This window comes from Coptis chinensis, chromosome 6 (assembly GCF_015680905.1).
Source record: "Coptis chinensis isolate HL-2020 chromosome 6, ASM1568090v1, whole genome shotgun sequence".
Lineage (NCBI taxonomy): Eukaryota > Viridiplantae > Streptophyta > Magnoliopsida > Ranunculales > Ranunculaceae > Coptis > Coptis chinensis.
The window spans coordinates 42,108,880-42,129,003 of NC_141461.1; the positions used below are offsets into that span (position 1 = coordinate 42,108,880).

Below are 20,124 nucleotides of genomic sequence, written 5' to 3' on the forward strand. Positions count from 1 at the left end.
CCAATCTACGGTATCCCTCAATATCGGCATACATCTCTCCAACATCCGACTGGAGTTTGTCGTTCGAATCCATAGGAGTCTCTACTGGGCGAGCTCCTAAATTACCTGTTTCACTGAGCAGGTCTAATACATACTTTCTCTGTGAGAGATGAATTTCACCAGGGAACCTGGTAACTTCAATGCCTAAGAAATACTTCAGTTCTCCTAGATCTTTGGTCCGAACTGTCTTGAGAGATTGACTTTTAAGTCGATCAATACCCCTCATTTGTCGACCACGTGACAATGATATCATCAACATACACAACTAAGACAATAATCACTTGTCGGGTCTTTTCGCAGAAAACACGGAATGATCATATTCACACCTAGTCATTCCATTAGCCATCAAAACCCGACTAAACTTTCGCAAACCAAGCTCTAGGAGACCGCTGAGCCCATAAAGAGACTTCTTTAATCGGCCGGACTTTCCCCTTGAGCAACAAAACCAGGAGGTTGAACCATATAGATTTCCTCCAGAAGATCGTCATGTAAAAAGGCATTCTTAACATCCAACTGAAACAGAGGCCAGTGATGATGAACGGCAAGAGAAATCACAATACGCACAGAGGCGAGCTTTGCAACCGGAGAAAACGTCTCGGAGTAATCAATACCATATGTCTCGGTAAAGCCTTTTGCAACCAGACGAGCCTTTAAACGAGAAATAGTACCATCCGGATTATGCTTAATAGTGAAAACCCACTTACAAGCAAACCGCTTTCTTCCGGAAGGAAGATCCGTAGAACCCAAGTGTCATTAGAATACAAGGCACTCAACTCCTCGTCCATTGCTTGCTTCCGGCCGAGGATGAGATAGAGCATCCCCAGTAGTTAGGCGGACGAGACAGACAACAAGGACGTAGCAAAAAGACTTGACGGATGGTGGTAAATGATCGGTGGAAACATACTTAGAAATAGAATACCGAGCATACTTACTAGGAAGACGATATCTTGGCGGTGGGCGTTCAAGTTTCGGAGTGCAATTGGAACATCAAGGTCGATGGAATGGCAATAGGATCCACGACACCACGGTGGGAAGAGGTGAGGGCAGCGGAGCAAATTGAACTTTCGCCTCAAACTCGAATGGCAACTCGAAGGTCTTGGGCGCCCGTGCTCTCCCGAAGGCTATCGATTGGGCGCGGTGGTAGGTAGCCCTTCTTCACTCACTCCCTCATTTTCACCAAGATCATATCCAGCACCACCAGATGGCATAACACAATCCTCAAATGGTTCAGAGGACATCTTCCCCTCTGAAGAGTAAAACGGGACATCTTCAAAAAAGGTAACATCAGCACAGACAAATGATTTGCGCAGATGAGGACTATAACACTTGTACCCTTTCTGTGTACGTGAATACCCAAGGAAAACACACTTAATAGCACGAGAGTCTAACTTATCACGACCTGGCTTAAGATTATGAACAAAGCAGACACAACCAAAAATCCGAGGGGAAGATGGAAAGAAGATTGGGGGAAAAAAACGAGTATGGTGTTTTGCCTCCTAATCTTGAAGAGGCATACGATTAATCAAGTATGTGGCGTAAGGGGACTCGCCCAATAAAACTTTGGGAGATTTGTTTGAAACATTAAGCGTGGTGGCGACTTCAAGAATGGGTCCGTTTCTTTCTCAAAGAACCCCATTTTGTTGAGGTGTATCCACACAGGAGGTTTGATGTGTAATTTCATGGTCATCTAAAAAACTCTGGAATATTGTAGAGGTATAGTCTTTGGCATTATCAGTTCGAAAAACATGCATGTGTGCAGAATACTGATTAGTAATCTTAGCATATAATTTTTGAAAAACAGAGAATACTTGAGAACGATTTTCCATAATATAAACCCAACAAACACGAGAAAAATCATCTATAAATGTAATAAAATACTTGGCTCCAAAAAGGCCAGTGGTTCTACAAGGACCCCAGACATCTGAATGGACTAACTGAAAAGGAGCACTAGAACACTTATTTAACCTATTTTTGTAAGTAGCACGACGATGTTTAGCTAACTCACAAACCTCACAACCTAAAGACTGAATACTAGAAGAAATACTGGGAACTAAACTTCGCAAACTAGCCAGAGGAAGATGACCAAGACGCGTCTATGCCATCGAACAGAGAGATCGAGATCAGAAGAGCTCCGCTTCGGTGAGAGTGCCCATAATCATCTTGAAAGTAATAGATGCCCCATGCTCATACCCCCACCAACTAGTGTCTTTGTCTGCGTAGATCCGAAACACAACATGAGTGGAAGAAAACATGACATTACAATTGAAGAGATTGGGTGAGACAATGAACGGATTAATAGATTAAAGGGAAATTTGAATAAGCAAGACTGAGACAAGTGATATATTACGAAGTTAACTGAATAGTAACCCGACCAAGAATACTAGCCTTAGCCCCATTTGCTAATGTGACATATGATGGTGTGTGAGTATACATAAAGACTAGAAAACAATGGGGATTACGTCATATGATCGAAGCTCCTGAGTCAATAACCCAAGAGTTGTTACCACTTGTATGAAGACATGTTTTACCTGAATCGGCTAGGGTCGCAGTGGGGTAGTCGGACAAACTTGATGAATTGGGAATAGCTTGTATCCGCTTCATCAGGGCTGCAAAGTCTTCTTGAACTCGTTGAAAATCAGTCACTTTCTGATCAACTACTGTGGCATTGTTGGCTTTGTGAGGTGGGCGTCCTGTTATATCCCAACAAAAATCAGCACTATGATTTGTGCGCCCACAATGCTCACAAAGCTCAAAACTGCCAATACCACGGCCACGGCCACTCCCTTGGGTACGACCACCCCCGACCACGACCCCCCTACCTCCTCTACCGCCATTACCACGACCCGTAAGAGGGTTGTTATTACTTGCTTGGAGGGATCAATAAAGCCGCGACTTGTCATTGTGCCTTGGAGGAGGTGCAAGATATCTGAGACAAACGAGAGTAAGCCTCGCATTGAGTAGGGAGCTTAGATTCAGCTTGAACTTGGGCTTTCACATTAGCAAACTCGGGACGTAGCCCAGATAGGAATTTGGAGACTCGAAATTCCTCCCTTTGTTTCTTCAACTAATTTATGTCTGTAGTAAGTGGGTGATATATATTCAGTTCTTCCCACTTGCTACGAAGAGAATTGTAATATTCAGAGATAGACATATCTCCTTGAGTGAGATCAAAGATGTTCTCATACAACTGAAAGATACGAGAAGTATTCTGAGATTGAGAGTATGATTCTTGTAGATACTCCCAAATCTCCTTCGAGGTTTTAAAAAACCGCACAGTATTACAAACATCTTTCTCCATAGTATTCCACAGGAAATTCTTAACCAAGGCGTCATCTTTTGTCCAGGTTGTCTTTCCTTTATCATCTGGGGGATCTGTCAAATGATTTTCCTTACCTTTTCCAGTAAGATAAACAGTAACTGCCTCTGCCCATTGAAGGTAATTGGCAACACCCTCCAATTTGACAGAGGTCATACCAACAGAGAAAACAGACGTATTACCGAATTCATCGGATTTTGGAACAACATCAGTCATTGTAAAGAGAAGAAAAACTCACTTGATGAAAACGAATACAAAATGCAAAACTGCGAGACAGACGTCTCCTCTTTATCAATACCGAGAGATTGCGGAAGCGAAACAATACTAAGACACCAACTAATACTAAAACTGGAACCTTGGAACTGAGGATCTCTCTCCTAGCATTCTCTAAACAGAGTCGGCTCCGATACCATGTTATTTATGCTAGGAGATACATATGGTGGTTAGCTTGTTAGGTTAAAGGGATTGAGTGTGTAGAAGAAGAAGAAGAAGAAAGGATGGAGGCACAAGAAGAAGGTAGGGTTTAGAGTATATTTACCCTAGAGATGGAATAACCTAAATAGCAACAAGCTAAATAAGGTACGGTCTCACACTTATAGAATGTGTGAGACCGACACTACATACTTCAACAGTGTAGTAGTTGCAGCTGACAGATGTTTTACCAATGTTGATGATGAGAAAGTGGAGTTGGATACATCTGAAGTAGGAGAAAAGAAATGAAATGATAAATTTTAAAAAGAGAAATTCACAGGCTGTGAGAAAGGGGAAGTTAAGTATCCAGATGCAAAACAAATCGATTGAAGAGTAGTAGTATATGTTTCAGAGTTCATACTAATACTGCAGCTCGTTTTAATGGATAGTTGAACACAGAAACAGTGAAATTGCAGTTACTTAGCTACATCTTCTTCTTCTTTTTTTGGTAAACTTAGCTACATCTTTATTAAGTACCAAGCTACATGCAAAATAAATGAGTTGAAGCAGGATAGTATTGTTACATCAAAACACTAACCGACTAATCTCATCGCCAAGAAATCCTTTAACTTGCAAAAAGTACACAAGTAATGAACAAAAATAGTCCATGGCTATAAGCATAAGACTGTAAAGGAGCATTCCTCAGTTCCTTCATCATTCCATTTTCATCTTAAGTTTCAGTAGAACTACTTAGTAAGTGTAGCCCTTAACGAACATTCCTTGCTTGGACTCCTCGGACTCTCCCTCTCCAGTGTATTTTCCAAGCTGAGCCAAAGAGTTTGCTTTGGCACGGGTTAGCAGGGCTTCTTGAGCTACCTTTACGTTCTCGGGAAGTCCACCCCATGTCTTGAGGCAAGTGTTTTGAAGAGCTCTTGCATATGAGAAGGACACATGCCATGGGTTAGGAGCTTGGTTCATCGCGTTCAGGTTCAGGGTTGCTTCAATTTCAGATTGCCCACCAGACAAAAACTGCTTGTTCAACCAGTTTAACAAATTAGTAAACAAATTTGTAGAAAATAAAACTAAGATATGAACAATATTGAATATTAATCCTAAAACTTACCATAATTCCAGGGACCGCTGGAGGGATTCTTCTTTTGAGGAGATTGAGGGTGTACTCAGCAACCTTTTCAGGTGTGGCCCTCTCTTTGCACTCAGCTCCAGGAGTAACCATGCTTGGCTTTAGGAGAATGCCTTCAAACAGGACATTGTTCTGTGCAAGGTAGAAGAAGACCTCGGCCCAGACCTGTTGGGCAACTTCAAATGTCCTGTCAATCCCGTGTTCGCCGTCAAGCAAGATCTCTGGCTCTACAATTGGAACCAACCCGTTGTCCTGCAACATCATGTCCCAGAAGTTAATTCAAGTAAAGATATACAGAAGGATGGACGTAGTTACGTAATTTCTTTGACATATTTTTCTTACTTGAGAGATGGCAGCATAGCGAGCAAGACCCCAAGCTGCTTCTTTTACTGCCAGTGCTGATGGACCATTGGGGATGCTCACAACAGTACGCCTGTTCCATTGAAAGCAATTTATTTCCATTATTAGCTAGGCGTTACCATAATCATCGGCGTTCAAATAAATAAGTTCACATATAATAGTTTACTGATTTGGCAAGATGTTTGCTTATGTTTTACCATTTACAAAACCGAGCTCCCTGCTGGTAGTAAGCAGCACTTCGAGAAGCAAGACCATCGAGACCCTGGCACCATGATTCATCATTTGAACCAACCAAGGGGACTAGACCCTGTTGTAACCATGATCCAAAAAAGATGTTAATGTAATTTAACTACTAACATCTACTGAGGCTGAGGAGGTACATGTAGCTTAGAGGAAAACGAATTAACAATTTCATCCATTATGACTACTGGCTCACCTTGTCAGTCTTGATACCAGGAACAATGTTCTGCTCATTGAGGACGTCAACGATCTTCTTACCATCAACTGTAGACTGGTAGAGTGTCTCCTCGAAGAGGATAGCACCGGAGATGTAGTTGCCAAGGCCTGGAACACTGACAAGGAGTGTTCTGTATGCCTGGCGGTTGGCCTCGGTGTTTTCTAGTCCAATTGAGGCTAGACGCTTTCCACAAGTTGCGTTTGACTCATCCATGGCCAAGATTCCACGCCCAGGAGATGCCACAGTTTTCTGTATGTTTTAAGGGGAAATAAACCTACATTAGTGTTTATTGAACTATATAATTGTTTCCTCAAGTTTGAGCTCTATTTGGTGTACTGTACTAAGCATCTTATCCTGGTTTATACCAACTACTGAATCATGAAGCTCAATTTTCACTACTTACATAGACGATTACTTCAACGATGACAGTAATTGGGGTCCTACATATTGAAAGAGAAACCAACTGGAGACTAAATGTTGATGCAAGTTTACATGTAAAACATACCGCAGTTTTGACAAGCTCATCGTAATAAGGCCCAGCGCGAATGGTGAGAGCTGAAGGAGCAGCAGCCCTGCATCTTACAGTGCTAGCTGAAGTCTGTCGAAGAGTCTGACCCTTCACCCATTCTGACTTGTCGATAACAGAAGACGCTTTGAAGAGAGAAGCTGATGCCATTTCTCACTTGAGTTTAGATTGCTAGTGCTTCCCTTATCTTCCTCACAAGCTCTTCTCTGCCTCTCTTTGTCATCTCATCTTTGTACTTATAGTTCTACATTCTGTTAAGATGTAATATTTGAGGCTGGAAACTCTTGACCAACCAATAATTGCCAAATGGATGATAACTTTTGCTGAAATGGCATTTTTTTTTTGTGGGTGGTGGATATTCAGTGGAGTTTGCTCACCATGTAAAATTTAAAATCTCAATGTAACAGTTGGTTTTTTAATTTATGCAAAACCATAAAAACCGAAATATAAGACTGTCTTTTGAAAGTTCAAATTGGAGCATTAGAGTATTCCTACTTGGTTTTGTTTCCATCTGGGCGATATATAGCTTATCAGGTCATCAAATTCACTTGATCACTTTACTTGGACCTGGAAGTTATATTTTCAAGGTTCAGAAGTGGACCATCCCCAGAAACTAGCGACCATAGATCATCATTCATAAACTTGTTTGTTTGCTTCAACCAGCAAACAAATATTAAACGTTCTTACCCTTCTTTCGCCAAACAAGATGGTTGCAACTTCTGAATGCTGATTAGGTTGCTAAAAAGCCTAAATTCAGCATTTAGATCTCGTCCAGAAGTGGTGAACGGAAGATGTTTCAGCCACGGAACTTTAATTTTCATCCAAACCATCAGCATCCAGCAGCTTATGAAACAAATATAGCCTAAGCTCAGTAATCATTTGCAGTCCCTCCGCCATGTTTGCCTTCTTGCAAGTCTATATGTGAACCAAACATAGCCTTAGTTCTCATTTTCAAGAAGCATGACAAGCTAAGAACGTTGGGAAGCAAGTCGAGCAAACTTAAAGGAAAGAGTCATTTGAAGCCATATCTTGGGTTCTGAAACTTCTCCTTGATACTAATTTATTTTCAATTACTAAATACTGGTTATGCTACAGGTTGGCATCAAATCTTTGATTGCGCTATGGTCATCCCCATGTATGACTTCTTTCTTCCTTGTTCATTTCTAACTTGCATTATAATAAGTGTTAATTGGTGTCCGCCTCAGATTGAAGTACAAAAGGCTTATGAATTTAGCGTACTTATATTCTTACTAGTTATGTACAACTTTGAATGCTGCTGAATATACAGAAGGAAACTTTTGTGGAATAGAAATTTCGAAGAGTAACTTTTAAACTTAATAATCAAAATTTACTGACATCCATGTTGATCGTTTTGAAATGAATTTCAACATCAAGGATGCAGATTCATCCAGAAGGAGCATGAGTTGCAGGTCATGGTGTTACATCCATGATCCATGGATGTGCTCAAGCTAAGTTTATATTCGGTTTATATATAGAGAAAATTAATGCATGATGAGTATAGGTAGGGATTCAAGTCTTGCAGACTTGAACTCAAGGCCAGTGTTTTGCAGACTAACGTACATAATAACTTAATAAGTCATTTGGACATTCACAGGAATGTAGACAGACAACCATGAAGGGAAGTAGCTACATCTCTATTAAGCATCAGCCATACAATTTATCAGACTCTTCAAGAAGCAACAATTTAAGGCGTGTAAATGCAATATGAATTAGTTGAAGCATAATGTCATATGTTACATACAAACACTACTGACTAACCTCACCTGGAAGAGATATATTTATTGGCTAAAAGTACACAAGTAATGAACAAATATAGTCCCTATGGCTTTAAGCATAAGATTGGGAGAGCATTCCTCAATTACTTCATCATGTTCATCGTCATCATAAGGTTCCAAAGAGATACTTAGTAAGTGTAGCCCTTAACGAACATCCCTTCCTTGGACTCCGCAGACTCTCCCTCTCCAGTGTATTTTCCAAGCTGAGCCAAAGAGTTCGCTTTGGCACGGGTTAGCAGGGCTTCTTGAGCTGCCTTTACGTTCTCGGGAAGTCCTCCCCATGTCTTGAGGCAAGTGTTTTGAAGAGCTCTTGCATATGAGAACGACACATGCCATGGGTTAGGAGATTGGTTCATCGCATTCAGGTTCAGGGTTGCTTCGACTTCAGATTGCCCACCAGACAAAAACTGCTTGTTCAACTAGTTTACAATTTAGTAAAAACTTTAGTAACAAATAAAACTAAGAGATGAGCATTAATCCTAAAACTTGCCATAATTCCAGGGACCGCTGGAGGGATTCTTCTTTTGAGAAGATTGAGGGTGTACTCAGCAACCTTTTCAGGTGTGGCCCTCTCTTTGCACTCAGCTCCAGGAGTAACCATGCTTGGCTTTAGGAGAATGCCTTCAAACAGGACATTGTTCTGTGCTAGGTAGAAGAAGACCTCGGCCCAGACCTGTTGGGCAACTTCAAATGTCCTGTCAATCCTGTGTTCACCGTCAAGCAAGATCTCTGGCTCTACAATTGGAACCAACCCGTTGTCCTGCAACATCACTCCCAAGAAGTTAATTCAAGTAACGATATGCAGAAGGTTGGACGTAGTTACATAATTTCTTTGACATATTTTGCTTACTTGAGAAATGGCAGCATATCGAGCAAGACCCCAAGCTGCTTCTTTCACTGCCAGTGCTGATGGACCATTGGGGATGCTCACAACAGTACGCCTGTTGTTCCATTGAAACCGATTCATTTCAATTATTAGCTAGGCCTTACCCTAATCGTCGCATTCAAATAAAGAACTCCACATATAAATAGTTTATTGATTTCACAAGATGTTTGCTTATGTTTTACCATTTGCAAAAACGAGCTCCCTGCTGGTAGTAAGCAGCACTTCGAGAAGCAAGACCATCGAGACCCTGGCACCATGATTCATCATTTGAACCAGCCAAGGGGACTAGACCCTGTTGTAAGCATAATCCAACAAAGATGTTAATGTAACTTAACTACAGGAATCTAGTGCAAAAGGAACAAGTAGCTCAGAGGACAAAGTACTAACAATTTCTTCCATTAGGACTACTGCCTCACCTTGTCAGTCTTGATACCAGGAACAATGTTCTGCTCAACAAGGACGTCAACGATCTTCTTACCATCAACAGTAGACTGGTATAGTGTCTCCTCAAAGAGGATAGCACCGGAGATGTAGTTGCCAAGGCCAGGAGCACTGACAAGGAGGGTCCTGTATGCCTGGCGGTTGGCTTCAGTGTTCTCTAGTCCAATTGAGGCTAGACGCTTTCCACAAGTTGCGTTTGACTCATCCATGGCCAAGATTCCACGACCAGGAGATGCCACAGATTTCTGTATGTATTAAGGGGCAAATAACCTACATAAGTGTCCATTGAACTAACTTTTCCTTAAAGTTTGAGCTCAGATTACTGTTGTAACTTGTAAGCATCCTATTCGTTTATTACCTTGCCCTGACTTATTTAAGCTAAATTGTATTTAAGAGACTGATTACTAAAATGTCCACAATTGTTGTTGGTCTCCTATCAAAGGACTAATAAGCAGGAGACTAAAATGTTCATGCATGTTTACGCGTAAAATGATGTGAAGCTTAACATACCGCTGTTTTAACAAGCTCATCGGCGTAAGGACCAGCACGAATGGTGACAGCTGAACGAGCAACAGGGGTGCATCTAACAACAGAAGTCGTTGGCTGTGGAAGAGTCTGTCCCTTTACCCATTCTGACTTTTCGACAACAGCAGACGCCTTGAATAGAGAAGCTGATGCCATTTTTCACTTAAGATAGATTGCCAAAGCTTCACAAGCTCTCTGTGCCACTCTTTAGCAGCCAATCTTTCTCTTATCATTTTACTTATAGTACTGTATAGTTTGTTAAAAGATGTAACTTTTGAGGCTGAAAGTTGTATACCAATCATTGATTGCCATATATGGATGAAATGGCACTTGACTACGTGGTGGATAGGGAGAAAGTACCCTCACGTTAAGAATTGAAAGACAAAAAAAAATACCAGTTCTGTTTTTCAAAATTTGCAAAACCAAAAACATAAAAGTGCGGAGTTGCAACGTTTTGGTGTTAACTGTTAAATTGATGGAAATAGACAAAAATAAGACTGTCTACGAGAAATCAAATTTGGAGTTTCTGCAAAGATTCTTGAATGAATGTGAGGTTGTGATCTTACCTTGATTAGAGGTAGGGTATAATCATATGTTAATAGCCCTATGGACGGTACAGAGCTCACCCCAACATCGAATTGACACCTTCACTTATTCACTTGTAATGTTGACCCCACAACCAATTAATTACGTTAAAATCAGAGTGCTGATGTCCTATTATAAGCTCAGTGACGATTAGAATGTGGCGCTCCTAGGTTGCACGTACACTTCAGCTGTGCGGAGATTCTACGCTCAGTCTTGGGTCTTCATGGGAAATTGGGAAGGTAGATTGACGATCGCCAGACAAGTTTAACCATCATAATTCTAATAAATAAATTCAACTTGAATTAGTTACGTTAATGAACAAACACTTGGAAGGACACCTGCACCTGGTAGAAAATACACCCCGAAAACCACCAGAATAATGAAGCCAAAACGTTGCAATATAACCCCAATATAATTGCTGCAAAGTTTGCAAATTTCTCCATCATGAAATATTTCTACTATGCATGGTCGCACCACTGTAATCCTCGCAGACAAAAAAATTCTCAAATCCCATTTCATACACCATGTTGGTATGTTCCACTCAGTACTACTGTAAGAAGGTTTTGATTATGATAAATAATTAGATTCAGAAAAACATAAAACACGACCCAGACAAATGGAATTAGCTTACACCGTCACCTTTTTATGGAAGTTGTTTTAGTGTTCTCCTTTCATGAAACTTCTTTGTGGGTTCCCCAATCAATGTTGTTGCGTACTTTTTCTTTCTTGATGCCTCCTTTATTCCATCATTAAGTCATTCAACGCTGCCCCATTCAAAACACTTTAAGGCCCTGTTTGGTAGCCTGTATTGCCCAACCCATTCATGGGTTAGGGTGCACTATCCCGATTTTTATGTTTGGTTCCTATTTTTTGAGCCCAAGCCTGTAGACCTTAAGCTACTAGTTGGTTGGCCCAACCACAAAAGTATGAATAACGGTATCCATTGGAAAAGGTTGGATTTCAATCTACATCATACTAAATAAGAAAAGGACCGACAAATAAAAAAAAAAAAATGAGAAAAAACACACCGCATTCTCTTCTTCTTCACCACTTCAACAATTTATTCCCCCCCATCTTCCTCCACACCTTGTTTCTCTTACTTAAACAAAAGAAAAAGTGCAATATCTCAAAGCAAAACCCAGCGTTTTTCATCACACAAAATCTCTATTTTCTCAAATTTGAACATCTCTACTCATATCATCTCTTGATTTTCTCCATTTTGAAGATACAAAATGAAACCCACTTGATTTTTATGATTTCCAAATTGTTGCTACTAAAGAAGTTTATGTAATATTTCTTTGTAAATTTCTTTCAAGAAAATAGAAATATATATGTGGTTGTTTTGGTATATTAATTTGGGAGTTTGATTAACAATATGTTTTAAGATTACATTGTATTGGGTTTTCTATTTGAAGTTTTTCATGATTATTTTGTGTGTTTCTGGTGCAATAAGTTTTGAGGAAGAGTAGGCAAGAACCAAACAACTTGTGTTATTGATCATCTCTGGGACATGAACCACGAGAATTGGATACTCCAAATTTGGCTAAGTACCACCTAGTACAGCATAAGTTGTTACTGCCAAACAGAGCCTTAAAGTTCGACAGTTCAACATTAGAATTAAATAGTTCAATACTAACCATACCAAACACATAAGACATTATCAAGTACGCCCTTCTCTCTGCCATTGGATACTATCTCTGATAAAGAAGCATTATATATGGAATAAGAGCACTAGTGTGTAAAACCAAGAAAGTATTATTGCTAATTAATTAAGTGTAGGACAAACCTCGCTTTTACCATGCAACATCTAGCAAAAAGGATCGTTTTTACCGCGGGACAACACTCAAAACTCCATTCATTCATCAAATACAACGCCCATTAGGATCACACCATAAAACACACAAATATTCCATACAAGCATTACAAATGAACCATTTTATCAAGCTTTACAAAATTATTAAAAGTTAAATTGCATGACATATCTAGATTTCTCGCGAACAAGGTTTACTCGAAAGTGTATGTACCTCCTGGAGTACAAGGTTACAGCTCCAACTCCCAATATATAATAACATCAAATACCACAAATAATGATACAAAACCATTCCAATTTGCTAGAAGAGTCATAGGGAGTGATCACATCATACTAACAATCTTTAGAAGATAATTGCTACACTAAACATGCAATTCGTAGTGAGGAGAGAGTAAGGGAACATATACACATGATAGAAAGTCCAATTTTCACATAAACTATGATTTCTACTCAAACTACAAACATTCACTTAAACTAGTGAAGAGGAGGGGTAGATGTACTTGCATTTAGCACTCTTGGTATCGAATTCCAGCGACCCATCTTTGGTTGGCTATTCCTCCACCATAGATAATAGCTCCAATCAATGACATCATAACTGATTTTCCTCAAATAAATGGGGATACTAAACTCAAAGTGCGATGAACAAGATGATTTATTAACCTCCTTGGTAACCTTGGTTTGCTAATTAGGAAGAATGAGATGAATCCCCCCCAAATTCGAAAGAGGGAGACCGAGAGAGAAAACCCCATACCGTGTCTCTATTTTCCAGCCCCAATCCCCCCTTAATCCCGTGGGTTCTATTGCATGCTAGAAATTCACCTTAGGCCTATTATTAGAAGTAATGGCCCAACTCATATCAAAGCCCAAAAATGTGGTTTTACATACATAACCCCTTTTTGTTTTACTCAACCGCTTGGACAAAGTGGTGTGAAACTAAAAGTTAAAACAAAGCTTTTAACATATGTCCCAGATGATGTGTTTTTGTATTTTGGAAAAATGTGTGGGAACAGTTGGATATGACCATGAGCCCCAAAATCGGGCGGTTTGGGCGAAGTTATGATTGTGTTTTTGGGAATATGAAACATTTTTCTATTCTCGAGGTTTTGTGCAAACCGGAAGGGTTTAGAGTTTCTTGGTGGCTTCTCATTTTCATTCTATCGCCAGAGTCAAGAAAAGCAGAGCTTAAAGAAAGAAAAACTTTTCCAACCTTTCGCCTTTACGCGTGTTCTTGATCTAAAAAATTTGATCTTTCGTTTATATTGTTTTTGCAATGTCTAAGACCGTGATAGTTTGAAGTGGTGAAGTGGAGATTGACCCGGAGGAGAGAGAACCGTAGTTTAAGAAGATGTTGAAGTTAGGGCTTGTAGTGGAGTCACCGCCGCCGCCTTCTATTAGAGACGATAACCGAGGAGGTGGAGTCCAGGTCTAGAGGTTGTTATTCTTCTTTCGGAGGAGGAGTTTGGTGGGTAGAGTCCGACTTGAAAGTGAGGAGAGGAGGATATATAACAATGATTATGTTCTTCGGGATGGGGGAGTGGTGGTTTGTTATGGGCAGTTGAAGCCTGGGATGAGGTTGCTATTTTCCCGTCTTACTATTGAGGTTTTGAACTATTATGAAAAAGCCCCATGCCAGTTCGTAGGGAATAGTTGGAGGATTTTCCATGTGTTGGATTTATTGAATGAATGGGGTTATAATATCCTCTTAGGGGATGTGTTGGAGCATTTTTCTGTGAAGAGATCGTCTGCAATGAACTGTAGTTTACAGGTCATAAGGGGGAAGTCTACTGTGATTGTGGGGTTGAGTAAAGAGGAACGGGGCGAGGCCATTGTTGGTTGTGGTAATTACACCCCCTCCGGGTGTGAGCTGAATACCCCTCCAGAAAGTGGGTCGGTAGGTAACTATTTTGTAGGTTGTATGTAAATCTTTGGTGGTTTGATATGTTGTATGTTATGATATTTTGTTTCCTTTTGTGCGAGGTTTCCATTTGGGGTCGCCCCCTCGCCTTGACGCGTTATAGAAAAGTTTTGCTTGTTCGAGTTGGGAGGAGAAACGAGCTATCTTGGGGAGGTTGCCTACTACTTTAAGAAGTGTGGTGGTGTGAAGATTAACAAGAAGAAAGCCGAATGAAGAAAAGCGGCTTGTAAGCTTGTTCTTGATATCTCTCGATTCTAGCTCTGGACCGTGAGATAGAGAAGGAGAGCTAAATGAGAGCACCCGGTTCTTGAGTGAGAATGGTCGAGGAGCCGCCGATAGTTGTTCCGCTTGCAGGGGCGACAGCTTAGAGCTTCGTGAGCGCTCGCGATCCAAACGCCCGGAAGTGGGTGATGGTGGTCGGGTCACGCGGTGGGAGAATCTTGGTGGTAGTGGTGATGTAACTTTTCGGAGGAGGCCTCACCAAGAGGGCCCGAGGTGGTTGAGACCGAGGGGGTAAAGAAGTCCCCGAATCGGACTGAACCGAGGAACGACCTAGTACCGGGGAGGTCGTTTTCTTCAGAGGTTGGGCTCCATTGAAGAAGAGCGGATATGAAGGAGCTTTCACGATGCCGGGGGCAAAGAAAAAAGGCTAGTGAGAATGAGCCCGCCGCCTAAAAATGCGGGGGTCGGGAGCGCGCCCCAAGTGAGAAGAGTGTTGATGATGTCTTGGATCGGGTGGTGGGTTACATTACACTAACTGTTGATTGGTTGACCAAGCCGGGTGAAGAACTTGATTGTAGTTTCAAGTTTTCATTTTTGGCCGGAGAAGTGTCAGCTCGATGGGGACAGGGCTCCACTGGAGACCGGAAGGATCCGGGGCAAACCCAGAGATATGGATCACTTCTTGTGCTTCGTAAGTGTCCATCCGATCTCTGTTTGTGCTTTGTTAGTATCTTTTTGATCTGACTCATTTTGTTGGTTTTGTCAGGTTCTGGTCATGTACAAGAAGCTGAGGGAGATGGCCACCATCTCCGATCTATACAAGAAGGAGTTGGATGCGACCAAGGAGGCTTATGACAAGTTGGTGGCTGTGCAGGAGGTGGAGAGGGCTGAAGTGACGGGGCTGAGGTCGCAAGTCAGGGATATGGCTGGGAAGGTGGCCTTGCTGCAACCAACACTTGATGCTTCTAGGGTGGAGGTTCAGCATTAGGTTAATGAGAGCAAGCGAGCACAGGACGTTGCTAAAAGAGCTAAAAAAATACAACGACCTGGTCAATTTGGTAGAGAGTGGGGATGTTTATGTTCTAGTGGATGACTTCATGGAACTAGAACGTAAATACAAAACCCTCAAGAGGTCGGTCGAAAGTGGGGCTGCAACAATAGCTGTGGATAGTGCTGTTGTAGATGCTAGTAGACGACCTGATCTACCAGTCGACCTGGGTGCTGCTCCTGCTGCTTAGCCCACTGAAGATGTTGCTCCCGAAGTGTTGGATGCAAGTGGTGATCCGGCCAACAACTCTGTTGGTGAAGAGGGCTGCCAACTGGATCCTTTGAATGTGGAGAATCTTCCTTGTGTCAATTGATCTTGCTTTTCTTGTCAGTTGTTTTGATGATGGATGAACTATATATTTTTTTACTTGTTGTGTTTGATACTGATAATTGATATTGACAATTTTGATTTTTGATGGGGGTACTGAGGTCGTTTGCTCAGGATAACCTGGGGGCCTCTAGTATCTAACCAAATTTGTATATAAGTAGAAATATTTAAATTACTTACTTGTTGAGATTGTGTTTGAATTTTTGCATGGATGTGATTGCCTTATTGCTGTTTTGATTCGTTGTATGACGACCTGTGCTGCATAGTAGTAGTCTTGATGATTTGTTGGGCTATGGTAGATCGTCTAATGTTCGAAGGTCATAATTGTTTGACTCACAACCTGGCTAGATGATTATAGTAATCACCTAGGTTTCCTTTGTGTGTTAGATTGGGTCGATTCCTTTTGGGGAACTCCAATTGACCGATAACTAGCCTTTGATTTGTAGTTATAGTTGAGCCAAGCTTAACCTTGTTCAAAGGCCTTATGTTGATTGTGGGTCCTTTGGGGTCCCATATGTTTGAATTTGACTAATAATTGCATAAAATTTACAGTTGAATCATGCTTAACCCTGGCGTTGGTGTTAAATTGATTTAGGGTCCTTTTGGGGGACCTTGGGTTGGATTGATTGATAATTAACCACTGCGTGGTAATTGTAGTTGAGTCATTTTTGACTCCGTCTTTGATGTATGACCTGACATTGTGACATCCTAGGTCGGATTGCGTAGTGTGAGATGTATGGTACTCATGTAATGCAATAGATGACATTTGTACTTGAAATGTTGATGAAATTTTATTCATATTGACTGATACACTTGGAGAAAAATTATTGATAATAAAATCGTTTCGAGGAGAGTCAGATTCCAAGGTCGGGAAGCATATCACCGAAGTTGAGTTTTGATCCAATATGCTCCATTTCCAACGATTTTGTCAACGATGTAGGGGCCTTTCCATGTTGGGTCGAGCTTACCGAGCTAGAGTCTTTTGAGGACTAGGTCGCCCGGCCTTGAAAGATCTTGGGATGACCTTCTTGTTATAAGATCATTGGATTGTTTGGTGGTACCGAGCTAGGGATATTGGTACCGTTTCCTTCTCTTCTAAGAGATCGACTTTTTGCCAAGATGGTGTCATTTTCTCCCGATTTGACGATGTCGAAATGTGTGGTTGTGGATTGTGAGTTTTGATGGTATGACCGCCTCGTTCAAGTAAAGTGTGAAAGGAGATTCATTGGTAACCGGCTCGGGCCGTTGTTCCGTATGCCCATAGAATGTTGTTGAGTTGTCCGCCATTGGCTTTTCTTGCTCTCCGGCTTCTTTTGGAGATTTTCCTTGATTGCTTTATTGGTAGCCTCGCTTGACCATCGTTGTGCATATCTAGGTGTAGAAAATGCTTGAATGATGCACCATTTTTGCAAGTAAAATGCCTTGACTTGTGAGCCAGCAAATCGAGTTCGGTTAATTCATGACAAGAGTGTGGGGAGACCAAATCTTGTGATGATATTGGTCCATATGAAGTTGATGATGTGGACTTCTTTTTGACTTGGACTAGTGGGATTGCTTCCATCCATTTGGTGAAGTAATCTGTGGTCGCTAAGACGATTTGAGTCCTATTTTTTTTTGTGGGATGAATGGTCCCATGATGTCTAGCCCCACATATGGAAGGGCCATGGGTTGGCTATGTTGATCAACTCTCGTATGGGGCTTGGACTCGGATGGTCAGGTCTAAATGTTTAACATTGGTGGCATTTGAGAACATATGTCTTTGCCTTGATATGAATGCCCGCCAATAATACCCTTTGGTCGATTGCTTTGTGAACCGTAGATCTTGCTCCTGCATGGTTGCCACATTCGCCTTTGTGAATCTCGTCAAAGATGAGCTGGCCTTCGAGTGGAGTTATGCACCTTAGGTGAGGTCCTCCTGTGGATTTGGGGAACAATTGTCTGTTGATTACGGTGTATCCGGGAGCTCGAACTTTATGGCACGAAGCATTTTTTCTTCTCACTGAGCTCCCCATGTAGGATGAACCGCAGAAATGGGCCCATCTAAGATTAAGTGATCTCTTCTTTGGATGATGGCTAAAAGTCTGTGAGGCTGTTGACACTTTCTTACTCGCATGCGGGCCTCTCTAGGATGTCAATGTAGACTGTGGTTGGACATGTTTCTTGTGTCTTCGAGGCTAAGAAAGCTAGGGTCGTTCGGTGATGTCCATTGGTCCCTTTGAGGAATATGTTCCAATGAGAATGTTTTGAACGAAATGATGATGTCATTGACAACCTTAGTGTATTTGGCAAGATTTGCTCCGCTTTGTTACATACTCTTTGGTGATTTGTTTGACGATTAGTCGTGGAGTCACTATGAGCTTTGAGCTTCTAGACTTTAGCATTGTGCCATGTGGAGGCTTTGTGATTAATGCTTCAGACGGCTTCATTGTTGGATGTTGCAAAGTTGATCTTGATTAACTTTTGTAAATGTGTTTTTTCCGTGAAGTTAACAAGCCCCCCACCCACTACCACTATTGTTGCATGCCTCTATCTATGTAGAGGTGTTATGTGTTTGGGGTGTTTGGTTGATGAAATGAAGTGATTGGCTCGGGTTCCCGAGTTTGACATCTTCGACGGGAAGTCTACCAAGAAATCAGCAATGACATGTCCTTTTCGAAACATTCTGGGAACGAAGTCGATGTGGTGCTCGCCGAGTTCTTCAGCCCATTTGGCCATGCGGGTTGTTTTGTTGCTAGAACTCAAGACCTGTTTGATTGGTACACCTGTGATGACTTTGATGCTATGAGCTTGGAAGTAAGGTTGGAACTTTCGAGCTAAGTACAACAAAGACAACATCGTTTTCTCCATTGGAGAGTAATGCTTTTCTAAATCTGCTAACATCTTGCTGGTGAAGTAGACTGGCTTTTCGATTCCTTCGTGTTCGCGAAAGAGAACCGAGCTGATAGCGAAGTCGGTAGTTGCAAGGTAAAGCCCCAGTGTCTCTCTTTTAGTTGGTTTGGACAGGACGAGCGGAGTTGACAGGTAAGCTTTCAAGTCGTTAAAAGCTTTGTGGCATTCGTCTGTCCATATGAATGTTGCACCCTTTTTTAGTATTTGTAGGAATGGTCTGCACTTGTTAGATGCATGTGAGATGAATCTGTTAAGGGTTGAGACCATGCCAGATAACTTGTAGATTTGTTATTTGAAGTTGGCTCGCATCTCGAGGAGAGCTCAGACCGCTCTCGGTTTCGATGTGCCTTTGCGGAAACGAGGTATCCTAGGAATTTCGAAGCTACCCCAAAGACACATTTTGCCGGGTTGAGCTTCATTTTGTTTTGGCGCAGATCTTTCAAAGGCTTCCCCGTAGTGGGAAATGTGATCTTTAGCCTTTTCGCTTTGACTACCATATCGCCTATATAAACTTCCATAGTGTCGCCCGGCCAAGTCTTTGAACATCTTTGTGACCAGTCTTTTGGTAGGTCGCTACCGCTTCTTTCTTCAAGCCTAATGGTAGGACGCGTTGAAGCGTAACGCTCCCTATTCGGGTTATGAAGGACGCCTTTTTTTGGTCTTCCTCCGCAAGTGGTATTTGATTGTATCCACCGTGATGCATCCATGAACGATAGGAGTTCGTGGACTACAAGTTTGATCTACCAAGATGTCAATTCTTGGCGTGGGGAAGTTGTCCGGGGCAATGCTTGTTGACGCTTGGTGAAGTCTATGTAGAGTCGCATTTCGGGGCTGTTCTTATTGAGAACGGCTACGATGTTAGCTAGCCAGTGCGGTATTCGACTTCACCGATGAAACCAATATTTTTGAGCTTTTCTATTTCTTTATTGATGGATTTTGAAATTTGAGTGCAAGTTTTCTAGGTCGCTGTTTGATAGGCTTTACATTTGGATTGACATTCAATTTGTGGTGTTTTAATTCGAGGGTCGATTCCCGGCATATCGATATACCACCAAGCAAAAACATCTTTATTGAGAGATAAAAATTTGACAAGTTGCTTGATAACTATAAAAATGATAGTTTTACCTACTCTTAACTAGTTATGATATGAATAAGTAAAACTAAATGATGTTTACGCTATATGATCAAAGTTCTACTCTCGTGAATCAAAATATTATCGAGTAGAGAATTTGTTCCGCTTCTTAGCTCGTTTAGATGTAACGTTTTCTAGTTTATGTAATTCTAACAAAATCGAAGATAGTAATGAAATGAAATTATGCTAAGACGGTGATTTAACTAATTTAGATGTTATAATTTAAACTATGGCAATTCAATACTACGATGTGAATATGGGAAGGAATTATGGGGATTTGATTCCACTTGAATTAAAC

General features: G+C 41.3%; 2 protein-coding genes and 1 long non-coding RNA gene across 3 annotated transcripts in view; 1 reads left to right on the forward strand and 2 right to left on the reverse strand.

Annotated features, from left to right (window-relative positions):
• LOC147493032 (uncharacterized) overlaps positions 1-20,124 on the forward strand; it is a 70,878-nt gene that overhangs the window by 927 nt on the left and 49,827 nt on the right. Inside the window, exon 2 of the long non-coding RNA XR_015200221.1 lies at positions 3,993-11,271. This is a non-coding gene — a long non-coding RNA (uncharacterized LOC147493032). The remainder of the gene's footprint in view (positions 1-3,992; positions 11,272-20,124) is intronic.
• Positions 4,258-6,400, reverse strand: LOC147493033 (fructose-bisphosphate aldolase 1, chloroplastic). The gene is made up of 6 exons (XM_086569290.1): positions 6,230-6,400; positions 5,704-5,973; positions 5,465-5,574; positions 5,250-5,340; positions 4,890-5,159; positions 4,258-4,795 (listed from the first exon to the last, which is right to left on the reverse strand). Exons 1-6 carry the CDS (start codon positions 6,398-6,400, stop codon positions 4,517-4,519), a joined length of 1,191 nt encoding a protein of 396 aa, XP_086425416.1. The 3' UTR covers positions 4,258-4,516.
• On the reverse strand, positions 7,955-10,054 carry LOC147493034 (fructose-bisphosphate aldolase 1, chloroplastic-like). Its single transcript, XM_086569291.1, has 6 exons — positions 9,884-10,054; positions 9,349-9,618; positions 9,115-9,224; positions 8,897-8,987; positions 8,537-8,806; positions 7,955-8,453 (listed from the first exon to the last, which is right to left on the reverse strand). The coding sequence occupies exons 1-6, from the start codon at positions 10,052-10,054 to the stop codon at positions 8,175-8,177; spliced, it is 1,191 nt and encodes a 396-aa protein (XP_086425417.1). The 3' UTR covers positions 7,955-8,174.

Coding starts and splice junctions, on each gene's coding strand:
- LOC147493034 (XM_086569291.1), bottom strand. CDS start 10,054: ATGGCATCAGCTTCTCTATTCAAGGCGTCTGCTGTTGTCGAAAAGTCA. Junction 9,619..9,883: donor ATGAGCTTGTTAAAACAGCG/GTATGTTAAGCT, acceptor TAATACATACAG/AAATCTGTGGCATCTCCTGG. Junction 9,225..9,348: donor CTGGTATCAAGACTGACAAG/GTGAGGCAGTAG, acceptor TGCTTACAACAG/GGTCTAGTCCCCTTGGCTGG.
- LOC147493033 (XM_086569290.1), bottom strand. CDS start 6,400: ATGGCATCAGCTTCTCTCTTCAAAGCGTCTTCTGTTATCGACAAGTCA. Junction 5,974..6,229: donor ATGAGCTTGTCAAAACTGCG/GTATGTTTTACA, acceptor TAAAACATACAG/AAAACTGTGGCATCTCCTGG. Junction 5,341..5,464: donor GGAGCTCGGTTTTGTAAATG/GTAAAACATAAG, acceptor TCAATGGAACAG/GCGTACTGTTGTGAGCATCC.